We start from the raw sequence: 19,857 nt of genomic DNA on the forward strand, positions 1-19,857 counted from the left end.
TTTAGATAAAGTAACTGAAAAGGTCACAAGGGAACAGTTCAGTCATGAGAAGAGACATTTAAAAATTGTTATTATCCTCAGAGATATTTGAGAGGAGCGCCCTCATGAAACAAAAGCCCGGTGAGATTAACCAAGGAAGATGTCTTAGGAAGTATTTTTTTGATTAATAGCCAAAATCGCTTTTTAAAATTTTAATAAAAGTTTCGGAAGATAACATTGAGATATTTCCCAAAACATTAAGTTCAGAATATAAATAAAACACATGAGGGAGAAAAAAATATAACTGTAGGAAACTGTCCCAGGAGGCTGCCATCTGCCTAACAGATTTCCTTAATGTGCTAAATAAGAGAAAATGGCAGAAAAGAAATTTCAAGGAAATAACAGAAACAATTTCCAGAGAAGATGAGAGAAATGAATCTTCAGCTGAAAAGGGCCAAATGGGTGCTAAACAGAGTAAGTTTAAAAAGACCTCCAATTAGAGATCTGATGGTGACATTTCAGAAAATGGTAAATAATTAAAAGATCACAAATGCTTCCCAAAGGAAAACAATAGTTCCCTGGAAAGACTTGAGGAAGAGACCAACACATCTCTAGGCATCAACCTTGGAAGCAAAGGTCACTGGAAGGACGCCTTTGAGATCTAAGACAGATTGATAATGAACTTAGAATTCCATGTTAGGCAAATTATAAAGGTGTGGGCAAAATACCGACATTTTAATAAATACAACTACTCAGAGTTTGTGCCTCCTATACACCATTTTAGAGAAGTTTATTTGAGCGGCTCCATCAAGATAAATACAAGAGAGGTCAGTTGAAACCTAGGAGCCAAATGAAAGAAACCACAGGTCACCCATCAGCTGGACGAGCAGAGATAATTGGTCAAAGTTGGAGCAGAAACTTAGTAGGTTCCTAAAGCCTTCAAGAAGAATTCATTGAATTCCAAGCAATGGAGAGGAATGAAAAGCTGTATGTTCTTAGAGGTACGGTACATGGGTTACAGGAGGGGCGCCCGGGGGGCTCGGGGTTGAGCGTCTGTCCGCTCAGGTGTGATCCTGGGGTCCTGGGATCGAGTTCCGCACGGGGCTTCCCTGAGGAGCCTGCTTATCCCTCTGCCTGTGTCTCTGCCTCTCTCTCTGTCTGTCTCACGAATAAATAAATAAATAAAATCTATTTTAAAAATATAGGAAAAAAAAGAAAAGCCGAAAGTCTATTAAAAAAACCAACAATGAAGATTGTATAAAAAATTCATCATTCAATAGAAAGCAAACTACAATATTGTATAATTATGAGTGTAGTATAAGGAAAGAGAAGTCATTTATCTGTGTGTATTCCCCTTCATGTGACACAGGGGTCCATGTTGGGTGCTGAGAATCCCTGGCTGGGTGCTAGCAATTCCTACCTGGGTGTCAGGAATCCCTTGCTGGGTGCTGGCAATCCATAGCTGGGTACTGGGAATCCAGCTGGGTGCTAGGAATCTTTAGCTGGGTGCTAGGAATCTAGCTGGGTGCTGGCAATCTCTAACTGGGTGCTAGGAATCCCTAGCTGGGTGTTGGCAATCCCCAGCTGGGTGCTAGAAATCCAGCTGGGTGCTAGCAATCGGTTGCTGGGTGCTAGGAATCCTTAGATGGGTGCTAGGAATCTAGCTGGGTGCTGGCAATCTCTAACTGGGTGCTAGGAATCCCTAGCTGGCTGTTGGCAATCCCCAGCTGGGTGCTAGAAATCCAGCTGGGTGCCAGGAATCTAGCTGAGGGGTAGCCATCCCCAGCTAGGTGCTAGGAATCACTAGAACAGTGCTAGCAATCCCTAGCTGGGTGCTGGCAATCCCTAGCTGGGTGCTAGAAATCCATCTGGGTGCTAGGAATCTAGCTGGGTGCTAGCAATCCCCAGCTGGGTGCTGGCAATCCCTAGCTGGGTGCTGGCAATCCAGCTGGGTGCTAGGAATCTAGATGGGTGCTAGCAATCCCCAGCTGGGTGCTGGCAATCCCTAGCTGGGTGCTAGGAATCCCCAGCTGGGTGCTAGGAATCTAGATGGGTGCTAGCAATCCCCTGCTGGGTGCTAGGAACCCCCAGCTGGGTGCTGGCAATCCCTACCTGGGTGCTGGGAATCCAGCTGGGTGCTAGGAATCTAGCTGGGTGCCGGGAACACAGACCACTGTGCCGTTCTTGCATTCGAGCAGCTCATGATACAGCCTAAGGAACGACTGTGGGGAAGGGATCAGAGTACTGACCTCTGAACACTGAACCACAACTAAAGAGACAGGACAACGAGGAGCAACTAACTTCTCGCTTCCCGGGTTCCCAAGTTGAGCGACCACCCTCTCCCCACGGTCCCGCCCCCAGGTTCCCGCTTCCGCCCACAGCTCTCCGCGCTTCGGCGCACAAACTGCGCCTGCGCCGACGCTGGTGCGCGTGCGCCCAGCCCGGTCCTCTCGGAACGACAGCCCCGGGCGCATTCCAGGGGGACGGGCTAACCTCGGGGCGGGACGGGACGGAGCCTCGAGGCCAGGCGGCGGACGTGATTGGCCGGCCGCGGTACACGTTCCTTGTGGGCGGGGCCTCACCCTGGAGCCGCGTCTAGTGAACTGGTCTCCTAATTTGGGAACCGCCAGGCGCGGGCGGGGCGTGGAGCGCAGGGCGGCGGGCTGTGCGCCTGCGCGGAGCTCCGGGACAGGGCGCGGTCCCCGTTCCCGTTCCCGTCCGCGGTCGCTCCGAGCCGGCGCATCTGTTGCTGCTGCAGCGCGCGAGGCGGACGCCTGTGCTTCCCTCGCCCGCCGGGTCGGCGCCGCGCTCCGCGGTGAGTGTGCGGCGTGGCACCCGGGCTCGCCTCCCTGAGCGCCCGGAGCGGTGCGGACGCCCCCCGCCCCCCGCCCCCCGCCCGGGGCCAGCCCGCGCCGAGCCCCCCCAACCCCCGGCCCCCCCCAACCCAACCCCCGCCCCCGGCCGTCGCCCACCTCCTCTGTTGTCGTTTGCTCCAGAACATGTCCAAGTCCCTGAAAAAGTTGGTGGAGGAGAGCCGGGAGAAGAACCAGCCGGAAGTGGACATGAGTGACCGGGGCATCTCCAACATGCTGGACGTCAACGGCCTGTGTAAGTGCGGGGGCCGCGCCCTCCCGGGGCCTGCAGGCTGTGCGCGCTTCCCGGGGAGCCGCCGGCCGCCGGGCTCCACAGCTTCCAGGGCTCTGCACCCCTGCGTGCAACCCTCGCCCGCGGAGAGCTTAGCTCAGAAAGTTTGCAGCCGGGGACCTGGCCCGGCCCGGCTGGAAGACGAGCCTCAGAGCCCGGGGTAGGAGTCACCCAGGCAGTAGCTGGTATTTGAGAAGATTTCCCGCGCAGTTTACTGCACACCCACTCTATTTTAAATCGAAAATCACTTTTGCATCAGGCTTGTTTTCTCCTAATATAGTCACTGACCCTTGAGCAATCGCCACACAGAAGTTCCATGATTAACTCCTCTTATGGCTGCTGGAGTTTGTTAAGCATGTCTCCTCCACTCCTTGCCCTTTCCTGGCTCTTTATTCTTAGTTGAGGCTTTTGTTACCTCCTCGTGCTACTGTGATGTATCCCCTAACTTTTAGCCTCTTGCCTTCAGGTTTGCTGACCCTGTGCTTCAGTCACTGTGTTGCTTTCTAAGGTTATTTTTCTGCAACATATCTTAGCCTGTAACTCACTCCGTTAAGCCAGAGATTGCAAACTCAGATGTCTTTTGGGGCCAGCTGAGGATGGTCATGAACTTCATCGTGGGTATCCCATCTGAAGAGGGGCAGCTGCCGAACCTGCTGCGCACGTGCACACGGTTGTCACCACCTGGGGATGTTGGCCTAGTGTTGCCATAGTTGTTGTTTTCAGGAAGGCAAGAGTTTAGGTTTTTACGTGAAATTTCTTAATTTTTTACACATTGGCAACTAATTCCAGTACTGAAAAGTGCAGGTGAAATAAAACACTTCTTCAGGCCGAGTGTGGCCTCAGTTTGGACCTTCTCCCTTAAACACTTCTGGTTGTTCATTAGCAACAGTGATGCTCCAAGTTCTTTGGCGTGACATGCGGAGCCTTTGTGAATCTGGCCAAAGCCTACCTTAGTTCCTATCTCATCCATGCGTTTGTTCTTCCCGCCATACTGAACGGATTGCCCTTCTTGAACCAGGGCAGTGTCTTTCAGGTCTTTGTGCCTTAGAAGTATTGTTTTCTTCCTCTCTTTTTCCCCCAGATCCTTTTACTTATCTGTCAAGAATCAGCCCAGATGCCATCGCCCGTGTGAAAACTTCTCTTTTCGTGTCAAGCAAATAGTCATCCCCTCCTCTGTGGAGGTGGACATGCCTTGCTTCATGGCTCTGCTTACCCGGGATTGTGATCCGTTCTTAATCCAGATGTCTCTCACCCGCATTGGAGACTGGGGGGGAATGTTGCTGTGCATTACTCATAAATGCCTTCTTGGTAGTGGGCCTGGCATACAGTAGGTGCTCAGAAATGTTGGGTGGATGGAGTTGCTGAGATTCAGACCAGGATGTGACATTGGAGGAGGAGGAGAGATGTTCAGGAGATCCTAAAAGGTGATGCATTGCTTGTTTGGCATGGAGAGAGCAGAGTCAATCAAATTTACTGTGAATCCGTGGTTTGTGCCCAGGACAGATTGGGTTGGGGCTCTTGATGCATCTCTGCAAAAGGAAAGGGGTTAGAAGTCCTAGACAGTTTGCATTCGGTAACCCTTAGGAAGGTTCCTGCCGCGGAGCTTTAGCTTTTGAACCAATTAGCATGTTACCTTCTTGAGATGAGTTGGCCTCTCCCAAGTGGTGATGGCTTCTTGGTGGCAGCAGCAGAGCTGCAGGCTCTGGGGGCTGGGTTGGCAGCCGCCAGCCAGGCTGGATGTGTGCTTGCGCTGCCACTTCTGGCTCTGCCTAGGTCGAGGCGATCATGGGGCGCTCTGCTGTAATGAAGGATGGTGAGCGCAAGCAGGAGGCCTGGCTCCACTGTACTTTTGGCCCCATGGCTGTCTGCTCCTCATCTCTGCAGAGGAACTTCATAGCCTTTGGCTTTGAAGAGAATTCTTTATGTAATATTTATAAGTAAGGATTGTGGCCTGGCTATTTTGGTTCCCTTGCATTATCTCTTTGAAGCCTTGGCTTTTACTGAAGGAGAAAAGATAGCCACTTGCTTCCTGAGAAAGATGTTTCCGGTGTAATAGTAGGTGGTAAAAAGCAAGATCTTTCTTGTGTTCTCCCGGAGAAGTAGCATAAGGAAGAACAAGCCTGCTTCCTGGGTAGTTTGGAGATTGGACCTTCTGCAGCTTCTGTGGTGTGCGTAGACTCAAAGAGTGGCTGCTTTCTGCTGAAATTCCCTCTCTCCTGGACTCCTGGAGCCTGGAAGGTTCCAGGATGCCTTCTGAAGGCCATTCCTCAACTGGGGCTCATTTATTGGTAGTGCACAGAATGCTTACTCTATATATTTTAATATCTCATATGTTGAAATATTTGATGTGATTACATAAACTAGAGCATAAGAATTCCCTCATTTCTTTACTAGTGAAGTTTTAGCTGTAACCATCAGGTTTTGTGTCTTAGTATGAAGGTGAAACGCAGGGAACAGTCCACTTGCATGGATAGAGAATGGTTATCGTGTCTCAAGCTTTCTCTCCATTATCCTTACTTTGTTTAGAGTCTCAAAAGATAAGAATTGAGTTTTGAAAAGAATATTAGAAGTTTTGTTCTTATTCTAAGCACGTGAATGGTCTTTTTGCTTGGGAGAATTGTGTCATATAAATGCAGCGCTTCACTTTCTCTGAGACAGTAAATGGCCTTTAAAAAATGTTTTCAGGAGTTCAGGTACCAGAAGCTTTCAGATGGGGAAACTTCACAGGCTGGAGACAGACATCAGACCGATTCTACAGTTTTCCATCCAGCCCCACCCCAAGGGGCAGAAGAGTACAGTATTTACCAGCGGGGGTAGCTTTAGAGAAGCTGCTTAACCTTTCTGAGCCTCGAGTCCTCATCGTCAAGGGGAAACCTAAGTACCCACTCCGTAGGACTGGGTTAGCGCTAAGGGCATGTCAAGTGCCCAGCACTGTGCCTGCTACAGGGTGGGCATGTCGTGAGCATTAACTTTACTAGGAACATCCAGACACAGCCCGCCCAGTAAGCCTCAGATGTAACCAGTTCCAACAGTTGATGGTCTGGACCAAGGAGAGCATGGTAATGAGACCGGGTCAGGCACTCGTGTCCTGTGTTGGTGTTTTCTGCGGTGGCTTAATGGATCCTGGCACGTTTGGCCCTTTGGCCTAGGATTCCTAAAGGTGTAGATTGCTGTAGCTTTGACATTAACCCCTCACTTTATTTTCTTTCCTATTTTTTCCCCCGACACGGCATGACATCTGCCCACACGTTCTCCTTAACGGTTCCAAGAGTGATGGTAGCAATTTTGTTCTCCTTATTGAAGCGATCTCACGGCGGAACTGTGCCACGCTGCAGCTGTCCTCACCTGGGTGATAAAGCTGCTTCTGAAGGGTCTTGTAATCAGCTTCTGTGGGAGCCCAGAATCCCATTAGTAGCCAGGGAGACTTTTTTCATTTCTTTTATTTAAGTCTTTTGTGACTTTTTTTTTTTTTTTTTTTATCTCTTCAAGTTTATTGCTCTCTGGATAGTCAAACCTTTATCAGTCTTTTTTCCCCCCTCAGGTTGGACTAAAATATCTTTCAGATAAATTATAAAAAAAGGAAAAATAAACTACCTTTGAGGCAGCAGTCCTTCTAAAGGACCGGGCAAAATAATCAACAGATGTAATCACGGGTTTTCTGAAAGGGCTGTTTCAAAAGGCCTGTTCAACCTGCAAGTCGTCATCCTGTTAGGAATATATATATATGTATATGTATGTGTGTGTGTGTATATATATATGGGAATTTTTATCAAGATAGACTGTCTTTGAGGAAAGATAAAGGAGCTGCAAGACCCTGTCATGTTGGTGCTGATCTTTAGTAAGACCTTTCCTTTTTTATTTTCCTAAGTTGCACGGATATGCCTGCTTTTGTGCTTTTGAACCTGTAGTATTACCTTGGCCCAGGAAGTGCTTTCTCCTTTCCTCCCCAGACAGCCTCCTCCACCCTTTGTGAATTAGTGGCTGTTGAAGGATGGAATGGCTTACCCAGCCAGGGCTCCGTTCTTGTGTCCCCTCCTCTGAGAAGCTCCCCCAGTGCTAACTGTAACCCACCATCCCATGCAGCCTGGTTTAAGTATCTTTTCGGGAGTGGTGTGCGCGCCTCTGTTCCCTCTGTGCTTGGTACAGTGCTTGGAGAACGTTCACTGAAGGAGGATTGCTTGCACTTAGGAGTTGTGGGGAGCTAGGGTGGGAGGCATAGTGGAGAGGATTCCCCCGACCCCACTTCACGGATGCACCCCACCTCCGCAGAGGGAAGGCCCATGACAATCAGGAACATGATACAAACTGCTCCGCGTTCTAGTTTTGATTTTAGGGCCGTATAAACACTGAAAATGTCTCATCCAGATAGGAAATAAAAATAAGAATTGCTGTGCCCCCTTTGGTGTGACTGAACTACTAAATGAGCTTTTATTGTTTTTTTAGTCATTTGACATTTCAGCCATGATAGGACATCTCAGCCATGGCCTCTTTTTTTGTAAGCAGCCTTTTTTTTTTTTTTTTTTAACTAGGTATGTAACCTTGGGCCGGTCACTTAACTTTTCAGTGCCTTCTGGTTCTCATCTATAAACTGGCAATGATAAATTTATCTGTCAGGCAGCTAGTATGGCATCTGGCATGTCTCAGTCCGCTTGGGCTGCTGTAACAACCATAGACCGGGTGGCTGATAAGCAACAGAAATGTATTCCTTATTGTTCTGGAGGCTAGAAGTCCAAGATCCAAGCACAGGCAGATTCAGTGTTTGGTGAGGATTTGCTTCCTTGCTCATGGACCACCGTGTCCTCAGTGTCTTCACAGGGTGAAAGCGGTAAGGGACCCTGCTCAGGTGTCTTTTATAAGGACGCTAATCCCATTCCCTGTCCCATTCCCTTATGACCTAGTCACCCCCAAGGGCCCCACCTCATACCATCCCAGATGGGTGGTAGGTTTCAATATATGAATTTTAGGGGGACACAAACTTTCAGTACCATGGCACATATTATTAGTCTTAATATACACTATTACTTGTGTTTTAAAAATCTGTTTTATCAGGACGCCTGGGTGGCTCAGTGGTTGCACATCTGCTTTTAGCTCAGGGTGTGATCCCAGGGTCCTGGGATCAAGTCCTGCATTAGGCTTCCTGCAGGGAGCCTGCTTCTCCCTCTGCCTACGTCTCTGCCTCTCTCTCTCTGTGTCTCTCATGAATAAATAAATAAAATCTTTAAATAAAAATAAAAATCTGTTTTATCTGTGTAAAAAAATGCAAAACAGGATCTCTTTAATTTTTAGAATTCTTGGTAATGCTGCTTCTCCAGTGGCCTTTGCCTGCTCTCTCTCTATTTCATTATGTCTGGGTACCCAGCTCTTCATTCCTCACCTCATTGAGGATCCCTGGGAAGTTAGAAGGGCATGTCTGGCGTGACAGGGCCAGGAGGAAGAACAGGGGCCTCACGTGGCAAATTCTGAGCCCTGGACAATGCGGGAGGTGGCTGGGACATTTCATAGGATTTTAGTTGTATGCTTGTGGCTGTTGAGAAGGACAGCCATTAAAAAATGTTGGCCAGGGGATCCTTGGGTGGCTCAGTGGTTTAGCACCTGCCTTTGGCCCAGGGCATGATCCTGGAGTCCCGGGATTGAGTCCCACATCGGGCTCCTTGCGTGGAGCCTGCTTCTCCCTCTGCCTGTGTCTCTGCCTCTCTCTCTCTCTCCCTCCCTCTCTCTCTCCCTCCCTCTCTCTCTCTCTCTCTCTGTCTCTTATGAATAAATAAATAAAATCTTAAAAAAAATGTTGGACATTTTTCAGTTATTAAGTAAAATACCATATATCCTCCAAAAGCTATTTGTTGTAATTATTATCATTTGTTTTCAGGATGAGTGCTGTCCAAGCCAAGTTTCTTTGGGAGTTTCCTACATACTGAATCTTTAGATTGTCCATTGATAAATTAGTATTTGCTATGTTAAGAAAACCTATAAGCTGTCTAATGAATCTGAAGTCGTTAGATTTTTATCATCAGAAACTGTAACACCCACTGCTTTGCCATTTACCCAGCTCTTAATTGTGGTAATCAGTGCTAGAATTGGTATGGATATTATGGATAATAATCCTGCCACCTCTTTCTGTAAATTTACATAAAGCTGGTTCAAAGAAATTTGAACTAGATATATGAAATCTACTATTACCAAGAAAAAGCTAGGGATGATTTCTTTGCATCACCTTCGCTTCCTTGAATAGCAGGTTTGCACGGGTTGGTTTATTTTTTAATTTTTTTAAAAGCAAAAGAACATAAAGGTGTTTGTGAGGAGCAGTCTGTATAGGTCAGGTGCCTGGCCGGCAGGGGTCGGTGTTGAGCCCGTGTGGTTTGCTCGGAGCTTCCCCGGGAGCCTGCACACCCCATCCCGCCCCGCTCTCCCCTCTGCGGCTGCCTGGGTGGTTTTGCTTCCTTTCTCCTCAGGCTCCTCCTTTGGGTGCAGATACCCTGTTTTATGGTACTTCGTGCATGAAGCTCACAAAGACACCTCACCTTTAGGGGTGCCTGGATGGCTCAGAGGCTGAGCATCTGCCTTTGGCTCAGGGCCTGATCCCAGGTCCCCGGATCGAGTCTTGCATTGGGCTCCCCGCAGGGAGCTGCTTCTCCCTCTGCCTGGACTCTCTCTCTCTCTGTCTCTCATGAATAAATAAAGAAAATCTTAAGAAGAAAGAAAAGAAAAGAAACCTCACCTTTGTTAGGTTCTGTCTGGTTCAGAGTATCTTTAACGTTGGCCTGTATTTTGGGTGTGAGGTGTTGGGGAGGCCAGGAAGACACGCAAGGGTAAAGCACTCTCTGCCTTATTAGTGGGCTGGGGGCTTCCTACAAAATACCACAGCGGGGGGTGGGGAGGTGGCCTAGGCGTTTACTTCTCCCAGCTGGGGCAGGCCTGGTCCCCGGGCCCCCTCCCCGGCTTGCAGCCCGTGGGCCTTCCCCGGGGCTCCACTCCCCTCTTCTCAGAGGGATGCCAGTTGCTTGGACCACAGTCCACTCTAAGGGCCTCATTTTAACTCCCCCCCCCCCCCTTAGAAGTCTTGTCCCCGCACACAGTCACATTCTGAGAAGCCGGGGGTTAGGGCTTCTGCATACAGATTATAGGGGCCCGCAGTTCAGCTCTTAACACCTGCCTGAGAGGTTCTGAAGGATACACGGGCGAGTGTGTGTCTGCCCCACGGGTGCTTGTGCTTTTGTGATATGACTGTCTGATGTAGCCGATCACTGTCCGTGTTTTACAGATGGGAAAGCAGAAAGTTCCCTAGAGCCCCAGGGCCCCACAGTTAGCTCAGGAGCTAGTTCAGGGGTTCACATTGAAGTCTGTTTGAGGCTTCTTTTCTGTAACCGGGTGCCACGTCGGTTTGTACTCCTAGGGTGCAGCAAGGGGCTGGCTCCCCTGGTAAAGAGTGGTGGTTTTCTTTCGGGGCTGCCTGGGGCCACGGGCCTGACCTCAAGGCCTTCAGTTTGAGGGTTCTTTACAAACCCTGTGCCAAGCAAATAATCGTGTCATTCAGCCAGCCCTGCCAGCTTGGAAACAGGTTTATCATACTGTTGCAGAACTTCTTAATGATTGAAGAAAGCACTAGAAGCGGCTTACTGTTTTACCTGGTCAGTGTGACCCTCCCCCTTTCTTTATGGTTTTCTGAAAAACCATTAATCATAACTGAATTTAATGATAAGCTGTAAGATCTTTTTATACTGTGTACAAGTTCATTTTTTCTGTCCTCAAACAGAGCATTAGCTTAAAATACTTTAAAGTATGGTGCGGGAGAGATTGTGTTGGGGGGAAACATTGGTTCTCATAATAGAATAAACCTGAATTACATGAAATGTTAACTTTAGTTATGATCTATCTGTACTTCAGAAAGAACCTTTACATTTACTATATTTCTCTTCCTATCTGTTAATTATTTCTCTGAAGTCAGAATAGTTTATAATTTTATAGCTAAACGGAGTCAGATGAAAGACAAACATAACACCAGGTAATTGGGAAGGGGTCTTGGCCTCGCAGACCAGAGGATGGTAATATGCTTTGCAACCACAGTACACGAAGGATTGTTTTGCAAATGTTCATATGTAAATTGATTTTTTTTCAGAGCTGTAAATATTTAGGCCCTCAGGTTATGAAGAAGATACCTATTTAACCTGTTATATGTTTGTATCCTTCCAATTGGTCATTCTTTATTAGAAGCATTAAAAATAATAATATAATTAAAATATGCTGTATGTACATAGCATATTAATACACACACAGATGCACAAACACATTCCTTATTGTGTGCCAGGTTATTGTACTAAGCTTTCCTTGTGGATTATTTTTTTTTAAAGATTATTTTATTTTGGAGGGAGACAGCATGTGCAAGCAGGGGAGGGGCAGCAGGAGAGGGGGAGAGGTAATCTCAAGCAGATTTACCACCGAGCATGGATCCCACAGTTTTGTTATGATTGTTGTCATCATCCTCATTGTACAGTTTATAGCTGAACTTAAGTTAACTGGCTTCCAGTCACACAACTAATAAGAAACAGAGCCAGGATTTGAACTGAGGCAGTCAGACTTTAGGAACTCTGTTCTTAGCTTGTGCTGTCTTGCCCCATGTCTCTAACATTTTTGATGGGCACATGTACAGACAAAGATGAAACAGCTAATTCAGCAAGAGTACACTGAGTGACTACTGACAGTGTTGTTTGTGGTTTTTAGGACTTTTTAAATGGACAGGGCTAAGAAAACCATGTTTTTAAAGATAAAATATCTAATGAGTTCCAGTTCAAATATAGGAACGCAAGGCTTCTCCTTCTTCCACATTACATGTCTGTTGCCTTTCTTCCATGCTGAGATCCTGGTTCTCAGGAATACAGAAAATGATGGAACTAGAATATCTTAGGGTTTCTGATTGACACAGTTGTCAATCCTAAGATTACCACGGATACTGCTGAAAACCGTTGTTTTGTGTATATGCTTGTCCCTTTCCATTTTTGTTTTTATTAGACTATTTCTTAGGGCAGTCTCCCCTATCATTAACATCTAGCATAAATGTGGTGCTTTATTAAAATTGATGGACCAGTGTCCATATTTATATTAACTGTAGTCCATAGTTTTCTCCGTGTTATAACATTCTATGGGTTTTAACAAATGTATCATGTCATACACGATGGTTTCACTGCCCTAAATATCCCCTGTGCTCTACTTATTTCTCTCTCTCCCTCATTACCTCCCTGCAAACTCTAGGCAACCACTGAAATTTTATGTCTCTGTGTTTTTGTTTTTTTTCCAGAATGTTATACAGTTGAAATCAGAAAGTATGTAATCTTTACAGAAAGCCTTCTTTCCCTCAACGATGTACATTTAAGGTTCCTCTGTGTCTTTTCTTGGCTTGATGGCTCATATCTTTTTATTATCTAAAAAAAAATTGAGTATAGTTGACATACAATGTTATGTTAGTTTCAGGTGTACACCATGGTGATGCAACTTCTGTGTTCCTTACGCTGTGCTCACCACAAGCATAGCTACCGTCTGTCACCATACACCACTCTTAGGGTATCATGGACTATATTCTCTGTGCTGTACTTTTATTAATTAATTTTATTAATGTTTACTTAATTAATTTTATTAATGTTTACCTTCCTCTGTTCACGTAAGCAATAAACTTAAAAGTTTCTTTCTTTCTTTCTTTCTTTCTTTCTTTCTTTCTTTCTTTCTTTCTTGAGAGTGGGAATGGGGTGGGGGAGGGGCAAAGGGCGATAGAGAGACACACACACACACACACACACACACACACACACGACACACACACACAATCTTAAGCAGGCTGCACAATCAGCACAGAGCCCGATGTGGGGCTCGATCTCATGACCCTAAGATCATGACCTGAGCCAAAATCAAGAGTCGATGTTCAAGCGACTGAGTCCCCGTCTCCCCCCCCCCCGCCCCCCCACCGGTGACCACCCCCTGTACTGTATCTTTTATCCCTGTGACTTTATTCCATAACTGAGAGGCTGTATCTCCCACTCCCCTGCCCTCTGGCAACTGTCAGTTTATTCTCTGTATTTATAGGACTGATCTGCTTTTTGGTTTTTATTCATTTGTTTTTTACATCTCTTTGTATTATTGGATAATGGTCCATTGTCTACATGTGCCACAGTTTACTTATCTGTTCACCCACTGAGGGGCATCTTGGTTGTTCCAAGTCTGGGCAGTAATGAATAAAGCTGCTCTAAACATCCATGTACAGATTTTCATGTGTTTATAGTTTTTTAAGTCGTTTGGGTAAATACCAAGGAAGTTGTTCCATCATATGGGAAGAAAGGGTATATTTAGTTTAATAAGAAACTGTGACAAGGTGTTTTCCGAGGTGGCTATACCAGTTTGTGTTCCCTCAAGTGATGTGTGAGAGTTTTTTTCTGTTTCTCCTTGCCAGAATTTGGTGATGTCAGTGATGTGGATTTTAACCATTCTAATAAGTGTGTAGTTTTAATTTCTGATACCGTAATGGCATCTGTTGTAGACAGTATGCGTATTTGCCATTTGTATATCTTCTTCAGTGAGGTGTCTGTTAAGTTCTTTGGCCCTTTTTTTAATTGGGTTGTTGTTGTTGAATTTTAAAAGTCATTTGTGTATATTAGATAAGAGTCTTAGATATTTATTTTGTGAGACTTTGGTCCCAGTCTGTGGCTTTCCTTTTCATTTTCTTACCATTATGTTTCACAAAGGAGAAGTTCTAAATTTCAGTGAAGTCTAGCTACCTTTTTGTTTTTGGATAGTGAGTTTAGCATTGTATCTAAAAAGCCATTTCCAAATCCAGGGCCACCTTGATTTTCTCCTGTGTTGTATTCTAGGAGTCTTAAGGTTTTGCACTTTACATTTAGATCTGTGATACATTTCGAGTTAACTTTTGTGAAGGTTTAAGTTCTGCGGCTAGATTCCTTTTGATTTTTGCATATGAATGTCTAGTTCTTCAAGCACAGGTGGAAAAAGGATACTTTTTTCCCCACTGAATTGCCTTTACTCCTTTGTGAAAGGTTGGTTGACTGTATTTGTGTGGATCTGTTTCTGGGCACTCTTTTGCTCCATTGATCCATCTGTTCTTTCACCAGTACCACACTGTCTTTTTTTTTTTTTTTTTCTTTTCCACATTGTCTTTATTGCAGTGACTTTATAATACATTTTGAAGTTGGGGAGTGTCAATTTTCTGAGCTTGTTTTTCTTCTTCTGTATTTTATTGGCTATTCTGGGTCTTTTGTCTTTCTACAAACTTCAGTTGATTTATATCCACAGAATAAACTTGCGGTGATTTTAATTGGGATTACATTGCATCTGTAGATTGGGGATATAGAGTTCTTCATAGTCCTTTATTATTCCTTTTAACATTAATGGGATCAGTAGTGATGACCTTCCTTTAATTTCTGATATTAGTAATTTGTGCTTCTGTGTCTTTTTTCTTTTTTTCCTGGCCAACTTGGCTGGAGGTTTATCAACTATTGATCTTTCAACTCTTGGTCCCAGTGATTTTATCTATTGATGTTGTGTTTTCAGTTTCTTGGTTCCTGCTCTAGTATGTATGTGTATGTATGTATGTATTTATTATCTCTTTTCTTCTGTTTGCTTGGGATTTAATTTGTGCTCCTTTTTCTAGTTTCCTAAAATGGAAGCTTAGATTACTTGTTTTAGATGTTCATTCTTTTCTGATATATGCATCAATGCCATAAGCTTCCCAGTAAGTGCTGCTTTTGGTGGATTCCACATGTTTTACTAGTAGTTCATTTTCATTTGTTCAAAATACTCTAAATTTCCCCTGAGATTTCTTCTTTGACCCATGTGTTATTTAGAAGTATGTTGTTAATCTCCACATATTTTAGGATTTTCTGGGTATTTTTCTATTACCATTTTTTTAGTTCAACTTCATTGTGGTCCAAGAGCATACATCATATGATTTCTGTTTTTGTGTTTTTTTGATGTGTGTGTGTGTGTAGGGTTGATTGTTTTTTGTTTTTCCTTTCTCATTTTATTTATTTATTTATTTATTTATTTATTTATTTATTTATAAAGATTTTTATTTATTTATTCATGAGAGACAGAGAGAGAGAGAGAGAGAGAGAGGCAGAGTCACAGGCAGAGGGAGAAACAGGCTCCATGCAGGGAGCCCGACGTGGGACTCAATCCCGGGTCTCCAGGATCAGGCCCTAGGCTGGAGACAGCGCTAAACTGCTGAGCCACCCAGGCTGCCCTCTGTTTTATTTTTTAATTTTATTTTATTAAGTAGGGTTCAGGCCCAGCATGGAGCCCAACTTGGGGCTTGAACTAATAACCCAGAACTCGAGACCCAATTTGAAGCCAAGAACCAGACCCTTATCTGACTAACCCAGATGACCGTGATTTCTTGTTACTTAAAATTTTTAAGAAAGATTTATTTAGAGCACGTGAGCTTGAGTTGGGGAAGGGGGCAGAGGGAGAGAGAATCTGAGAATCCTCAAGCAGACTCCCTGCTGAGTGCAGAGCCCAACACAGGGCTTGATCCCAGGACCCTGAGTGTCCTGAGCCAAAGCTAAGAGCCAGCTGCTTACCTGACTGAGCCAATGAGGTGCCTCTCTCCTTTTTTTGTTAAGGTGTGTTGTATGCTCCAGAAAGGGGTCTGTTGTGGTATATGTTCCATGTGAGCCTAAGAAGAATGTGTATTCTCTTGATGTATTCTGATGATGAAGTATTCTACAAATGTCAGGGAGGGTTGATCGATGTTGCTTAGTGTTTCTGCCTGTTGGACCTGTCAGTTACTGATTTGTCCATGTACCATAGTTGATTCTCCTGTTTCTCCTTGCAGCTCTGTTAGCTTTTACATTATGCATTTTGATGCTCTGTTGTTGGATGCATGCACAATACACTTTAGGTTCCTTCATGTTGTCTCAAATGACATAACATCATCCTTTTTTATGGCTGTGTAATGATTCATGGGTGTAGGTGTATATGTGTGTGTGTGCGTGTGTGTGTTCTACATCCATTTGTCTATTGATGGGCACTTGGACTGCTTCCATATCTTGACTATTGTAAATAATGCTGCAGTAAACATAGGGGTGCATATATCTTTTTAAGTTAGTGAATAGTATCCTCATTCCTCTTTTGTCACTTAGTATATTGCTGTCATTCATTTTATATATCCATAAGCAATAATCAACCAATACATTGCTGTAATTATAAACAAACTGTTAAAATTAGTCAAGTACCTTGTAAGTGTTCCTACCAGTTGCTGTCTCTAGTGGCTGTTTCTGCTGCTGGGAAGCTGTGATTCTTGACCACCTGTCTCTGCAGTTTTCCATATGGTGGTTTGCCCTCTGACCTCAGTTCTCTAATGTATTGAAGAAGGGTCGCTTCTTTTCTGTTTAATCAGTGCTTTTCTTGTTGTGAAGATGGAAGTGATGACTTCCAAGTTCTTTATGTGCTGGACTGGATACAGATACAACCAGATACAACTCTTATAATAATTCTTAATAATACAACTCTTATTATAATTCTTATAATATGGCTCCCTATTTTTAAATTCATGGGCATATCTGAACTTTTAGTGCATATATCCATTATTATACACTCTTTGTTAAACTGTCATCTGCCCTTAGGTATACAGATACCTAGGTATTTTATACTTGTATACATTTACACCACTTCTCAGGCCAGTCTGTCTTGCTATTTTGATTGTCTGAGCCTCATCTCCCATAGATTTTATAGGAAGGGCCAAAAAATGAATATTTCCAGGGCATTTTGCCTGTTCATGATAGATAAATGTTTGTATCCTTCTTACTTAAAGGTAAGTTAAATTGGATATTAAGACTCACAGTTTCTTTACTGGAGGGTTTTTTTTTGTGTGTGTGTGTGTGTTTCTGTTTTGTTTTTGTTTGTTAAGATTTTATTTAGTTGAGAGAGAGAGAGAGAGAGCAAACACACAAGCAGTGGGGAGGAGCAGAGGGAGAAGCAGGGAGCCTGATTGCGGGCTTGATCCCATGACTCTGGGATCATGACCTCATTGAGCCAAAGGCAGACCCTCCACTGACTGAGCCACTTCAGGAGCTCCTTTCCTGAAGTATTTCAAATGCATTCTGTTTTCTAGCATAAACTATTACTGTCCAAAAGTCTGATGATAACCTCATTTTATTTCCTATGTAAATAATAGCTCCTTTTTTCCAAGATGCTGAAAAGAATTTTTATTTCTCCTGTAAGTCCAGTAATTTTATTTATACCCTATTATGGGTCTTCGTGGGTTATTTCCCAGGTATATGGTGTGTTCTTTATATTTGCACTTTGGAAGTTTTAATCTTTTTATTTCAGGGATTTTTTTTTCAAATCATGGTTTTTAATATATATTTATTTATATTTTCCTTTTGTGTTTTCTTCTTTAGGCTTTTTTCATGTGTGTTGATCTTGCCTATTTTTAGTGTTTATTATTTTCTCTCAGATCCTCTTTATCTCTTTGTTTTTGGAAATTTCCACTTTACTTTCTATTTCTTATAAGCTGTTACCTGTTTTATTTGTTCTTATGTGCCTTTGAATTTCTTCTTTTTAGAGCTCTTCATTTTAATTTAATTTTAATTGAAGTATATAGATATACAATATTAGTTTCAAGTGTACAACATAGTGATTCAACATCTATGTGTATTTCAAAATGATCATGGTAAGTCTAGTTACCATCTGTCATCATACAAAACTGTTACAATCTTACTGACTATATTGTCTATGCTGCACTTTACATCCTTGTGACTTATTTATTTTATAACTGAAAGTTTACACCCTTACTTCCCTTTTTTTTTTTTAAGATTCATGCCATAAGTTTATTTACAAACATGATGAGTATGTTGAATTCAAGAGTTTGATCCATTTTTCAGAGACTGCACCTCTTAAAATGTTCCTTTTCACATCTGTTTAGTGGATCAATTAAAACATCCTTATTTCTTAAGCAGTTGGTGTCTTACTATAAAAAAAGGTGCAGCAAATCCAGATCCAAAATACAAAGTCATCATAAGTAGTAGCCTCCACTTGTTTTCCACTGAAAATGGCAAATTCTTTCCAGGGCCCTCCTCATAGTGGCTCCTACAGACCACAGAGGTCGTGAACATCCGGATGCTCTGTCCCAACATAGCTCCGCTGAAGGTCCTGCGAGGGACCATTATTGAAGGTCAATAATGCCCATCAGGCAACCACCAATTTGTTCTCTGTATTCGTAACAAGTTTGTTTCTGTTCTGTTGGTTCATTTGTTTCTTAGATTTCATATTTGCAATTGTATGGTATTTAGCCTTCTCTGTCTGACTGATACCCCCCCTTAGCATAATATCCTCTAGGCTCATCCATGTTGACGTAAATGGCACAATTTCATTTTTTTTTTTTAAATTTCATTTTTTAAAAAAATTTTATTGAGAGAGCGAGCGAGCATGAGTTGAGGAAGGGGCAGAGAGAGGAGAAGCCAACTCTCCTGCTAAGCAGGGAACCTGACGTGGGGTTTGATCCCAGGACCCCAGGATCATGACCTGAGCTGACGGCAGATACTTAATCAACTGAGCCACACAGACACCCCTAAAATTCATTTTCTTTATGGCTGAATAATATTCTCTTATATATATTTAGGTCACATCTTCTTTACCATACAATTGCAAATTTATCTGTTGGACACTTAGGTTGCTTTCAAGTCTTGTCTGTTGCACATAATGCTATAATAAACATGGGGGTGCATATAGCTTAGTGTTTTAGTTTTTGTTTGGGTAAATACCTGGAATTGGAATTGCTGGGTCATATGATATTTCTATTTTTTATTTTTTGAGAAATTCCTGTACACTTTACTGTAGCAGCTGCATCGGTTTACATTCCCACGGACAGTGAAAGGGGGGTTCTCTTTCCTCCACATCCTTGCCTTGCTGTTTTTTTTGTCTTCTTGATACTAGCCATTCTGTCAGTTGTGAGGTGATACTTCATTATGGTTTTCATTTGCTTTTCTCTAATGATCGGTAATGTTGAGCATCTTCTCATATGTCTGTTTGCTATCCATATGTCTTATTTGGTGAAAGGTCTATTGTGGACCTCTATCCATTTTTTAAACAGATTGTTTTTAGTATTGAGTTGTAGGAGTTCTCTAATTTGGATATTAACCCTGTATTGAATATATCATTTGTAAATATCTTCTTCCATTCAGTAGCTTACCTTTTTGTTTTGTTGTTTTGTTGATGGCTTCCTTCTTTCTGCAAAAGCCTTTTAGTTTGATGTAGTCCCAATAGCTTATTGTTGCTTTCATTGCCTTTGCCTAGGAAGAAAGATCCAGAAGTTGACCGTGTTTTATTTTAGGAGTTTTATGGTTTCATGTCTTATATGTAGGCCTTTAATCTATTTTGAATCTATCTTTTATATGGTAAAAAAGTGGTTCAGTTTAATTTTTTTGCATGTAGTTCAGTTTTTCCTAATAGCAGTTATTGAAAAGACTGTCTTCCTCGTTGTATATTCTTGTCTACTTCATTGTAAATTATTTGACCATAGAAGCATAAGTTTATTCCTTGGCTTTCTGTTCTGTTTCATTGCTCGTTGTGTCTGTTTTCATGCCAGGACCATTCTGTTTTGATCACTATAGCTTTGTAACATAGTGTGAGATCTGGGAGAATGATGACTCCAGCCCTGTTTCTCCTTTTCACGATTGCTTTGGCTCTTTGAAGCCTTTTGTGGCGCCACACAAATTTTTGGATTCTTTGTTTTAGTTC

The 19,857-nt window shown here is 43.4% G+C and overlaps 1 protein-coding gene and 1 pseudogene across 6 annotated transcripts in view; one reads left to right on the forward strand and one right to left on the reverse strand.

The window, feature by feature from the left end:
* Positions 1-2,618: 2,618 nt before the first annotated feature.
* RSU1 (Ras suppressor protein 1) overlaps positions 2,619-19,857 on the forward strand; it is a 249,288-nt gene continuing 232,049 nt past the window's right edge. For 5 of the 6 annotated variants that reach the window (XM_072825682.1, XM_072825684.1, XM_072825685.1 and 2 more), the window contains exons 1-2: positions 2,635-2,794; positions 2,976-3,087. In XM_072825682.1, coding sequence (XP_072681783.1) covers positions 2,979-3,087 — 109 coding nt within the window. In that variant the 5' untranslated portion in view covers positions 2,635-2,794; positions 2,976-2,978. Of the gene's footprint in view, positions 2,795-2,975; positions 3,088-19,857 lie in introns of all 6 variants that reach the window. The other variant, XM_072825680.1, reaches the window with a different exon arrangement.
* LOC140633322 (cytochrome c oxidase subunit 7C, mitochondrial pseudogene) lies at positions 17,925-18,273 on the reverse strand (annotated as a pseudogene).

This window comes from Canis lupus, chromosome 5 (genome assembly GCF_048164855.1).
Source record: "Canis lupus baileyi chromosome 5, mCanLup2.hap1, whole genome shotgun sequence".
NCBI lineage: Eukaryota > Metazoa > Chordata > Mammalia > Carnivora > Canidae > Canis > Canis lupus.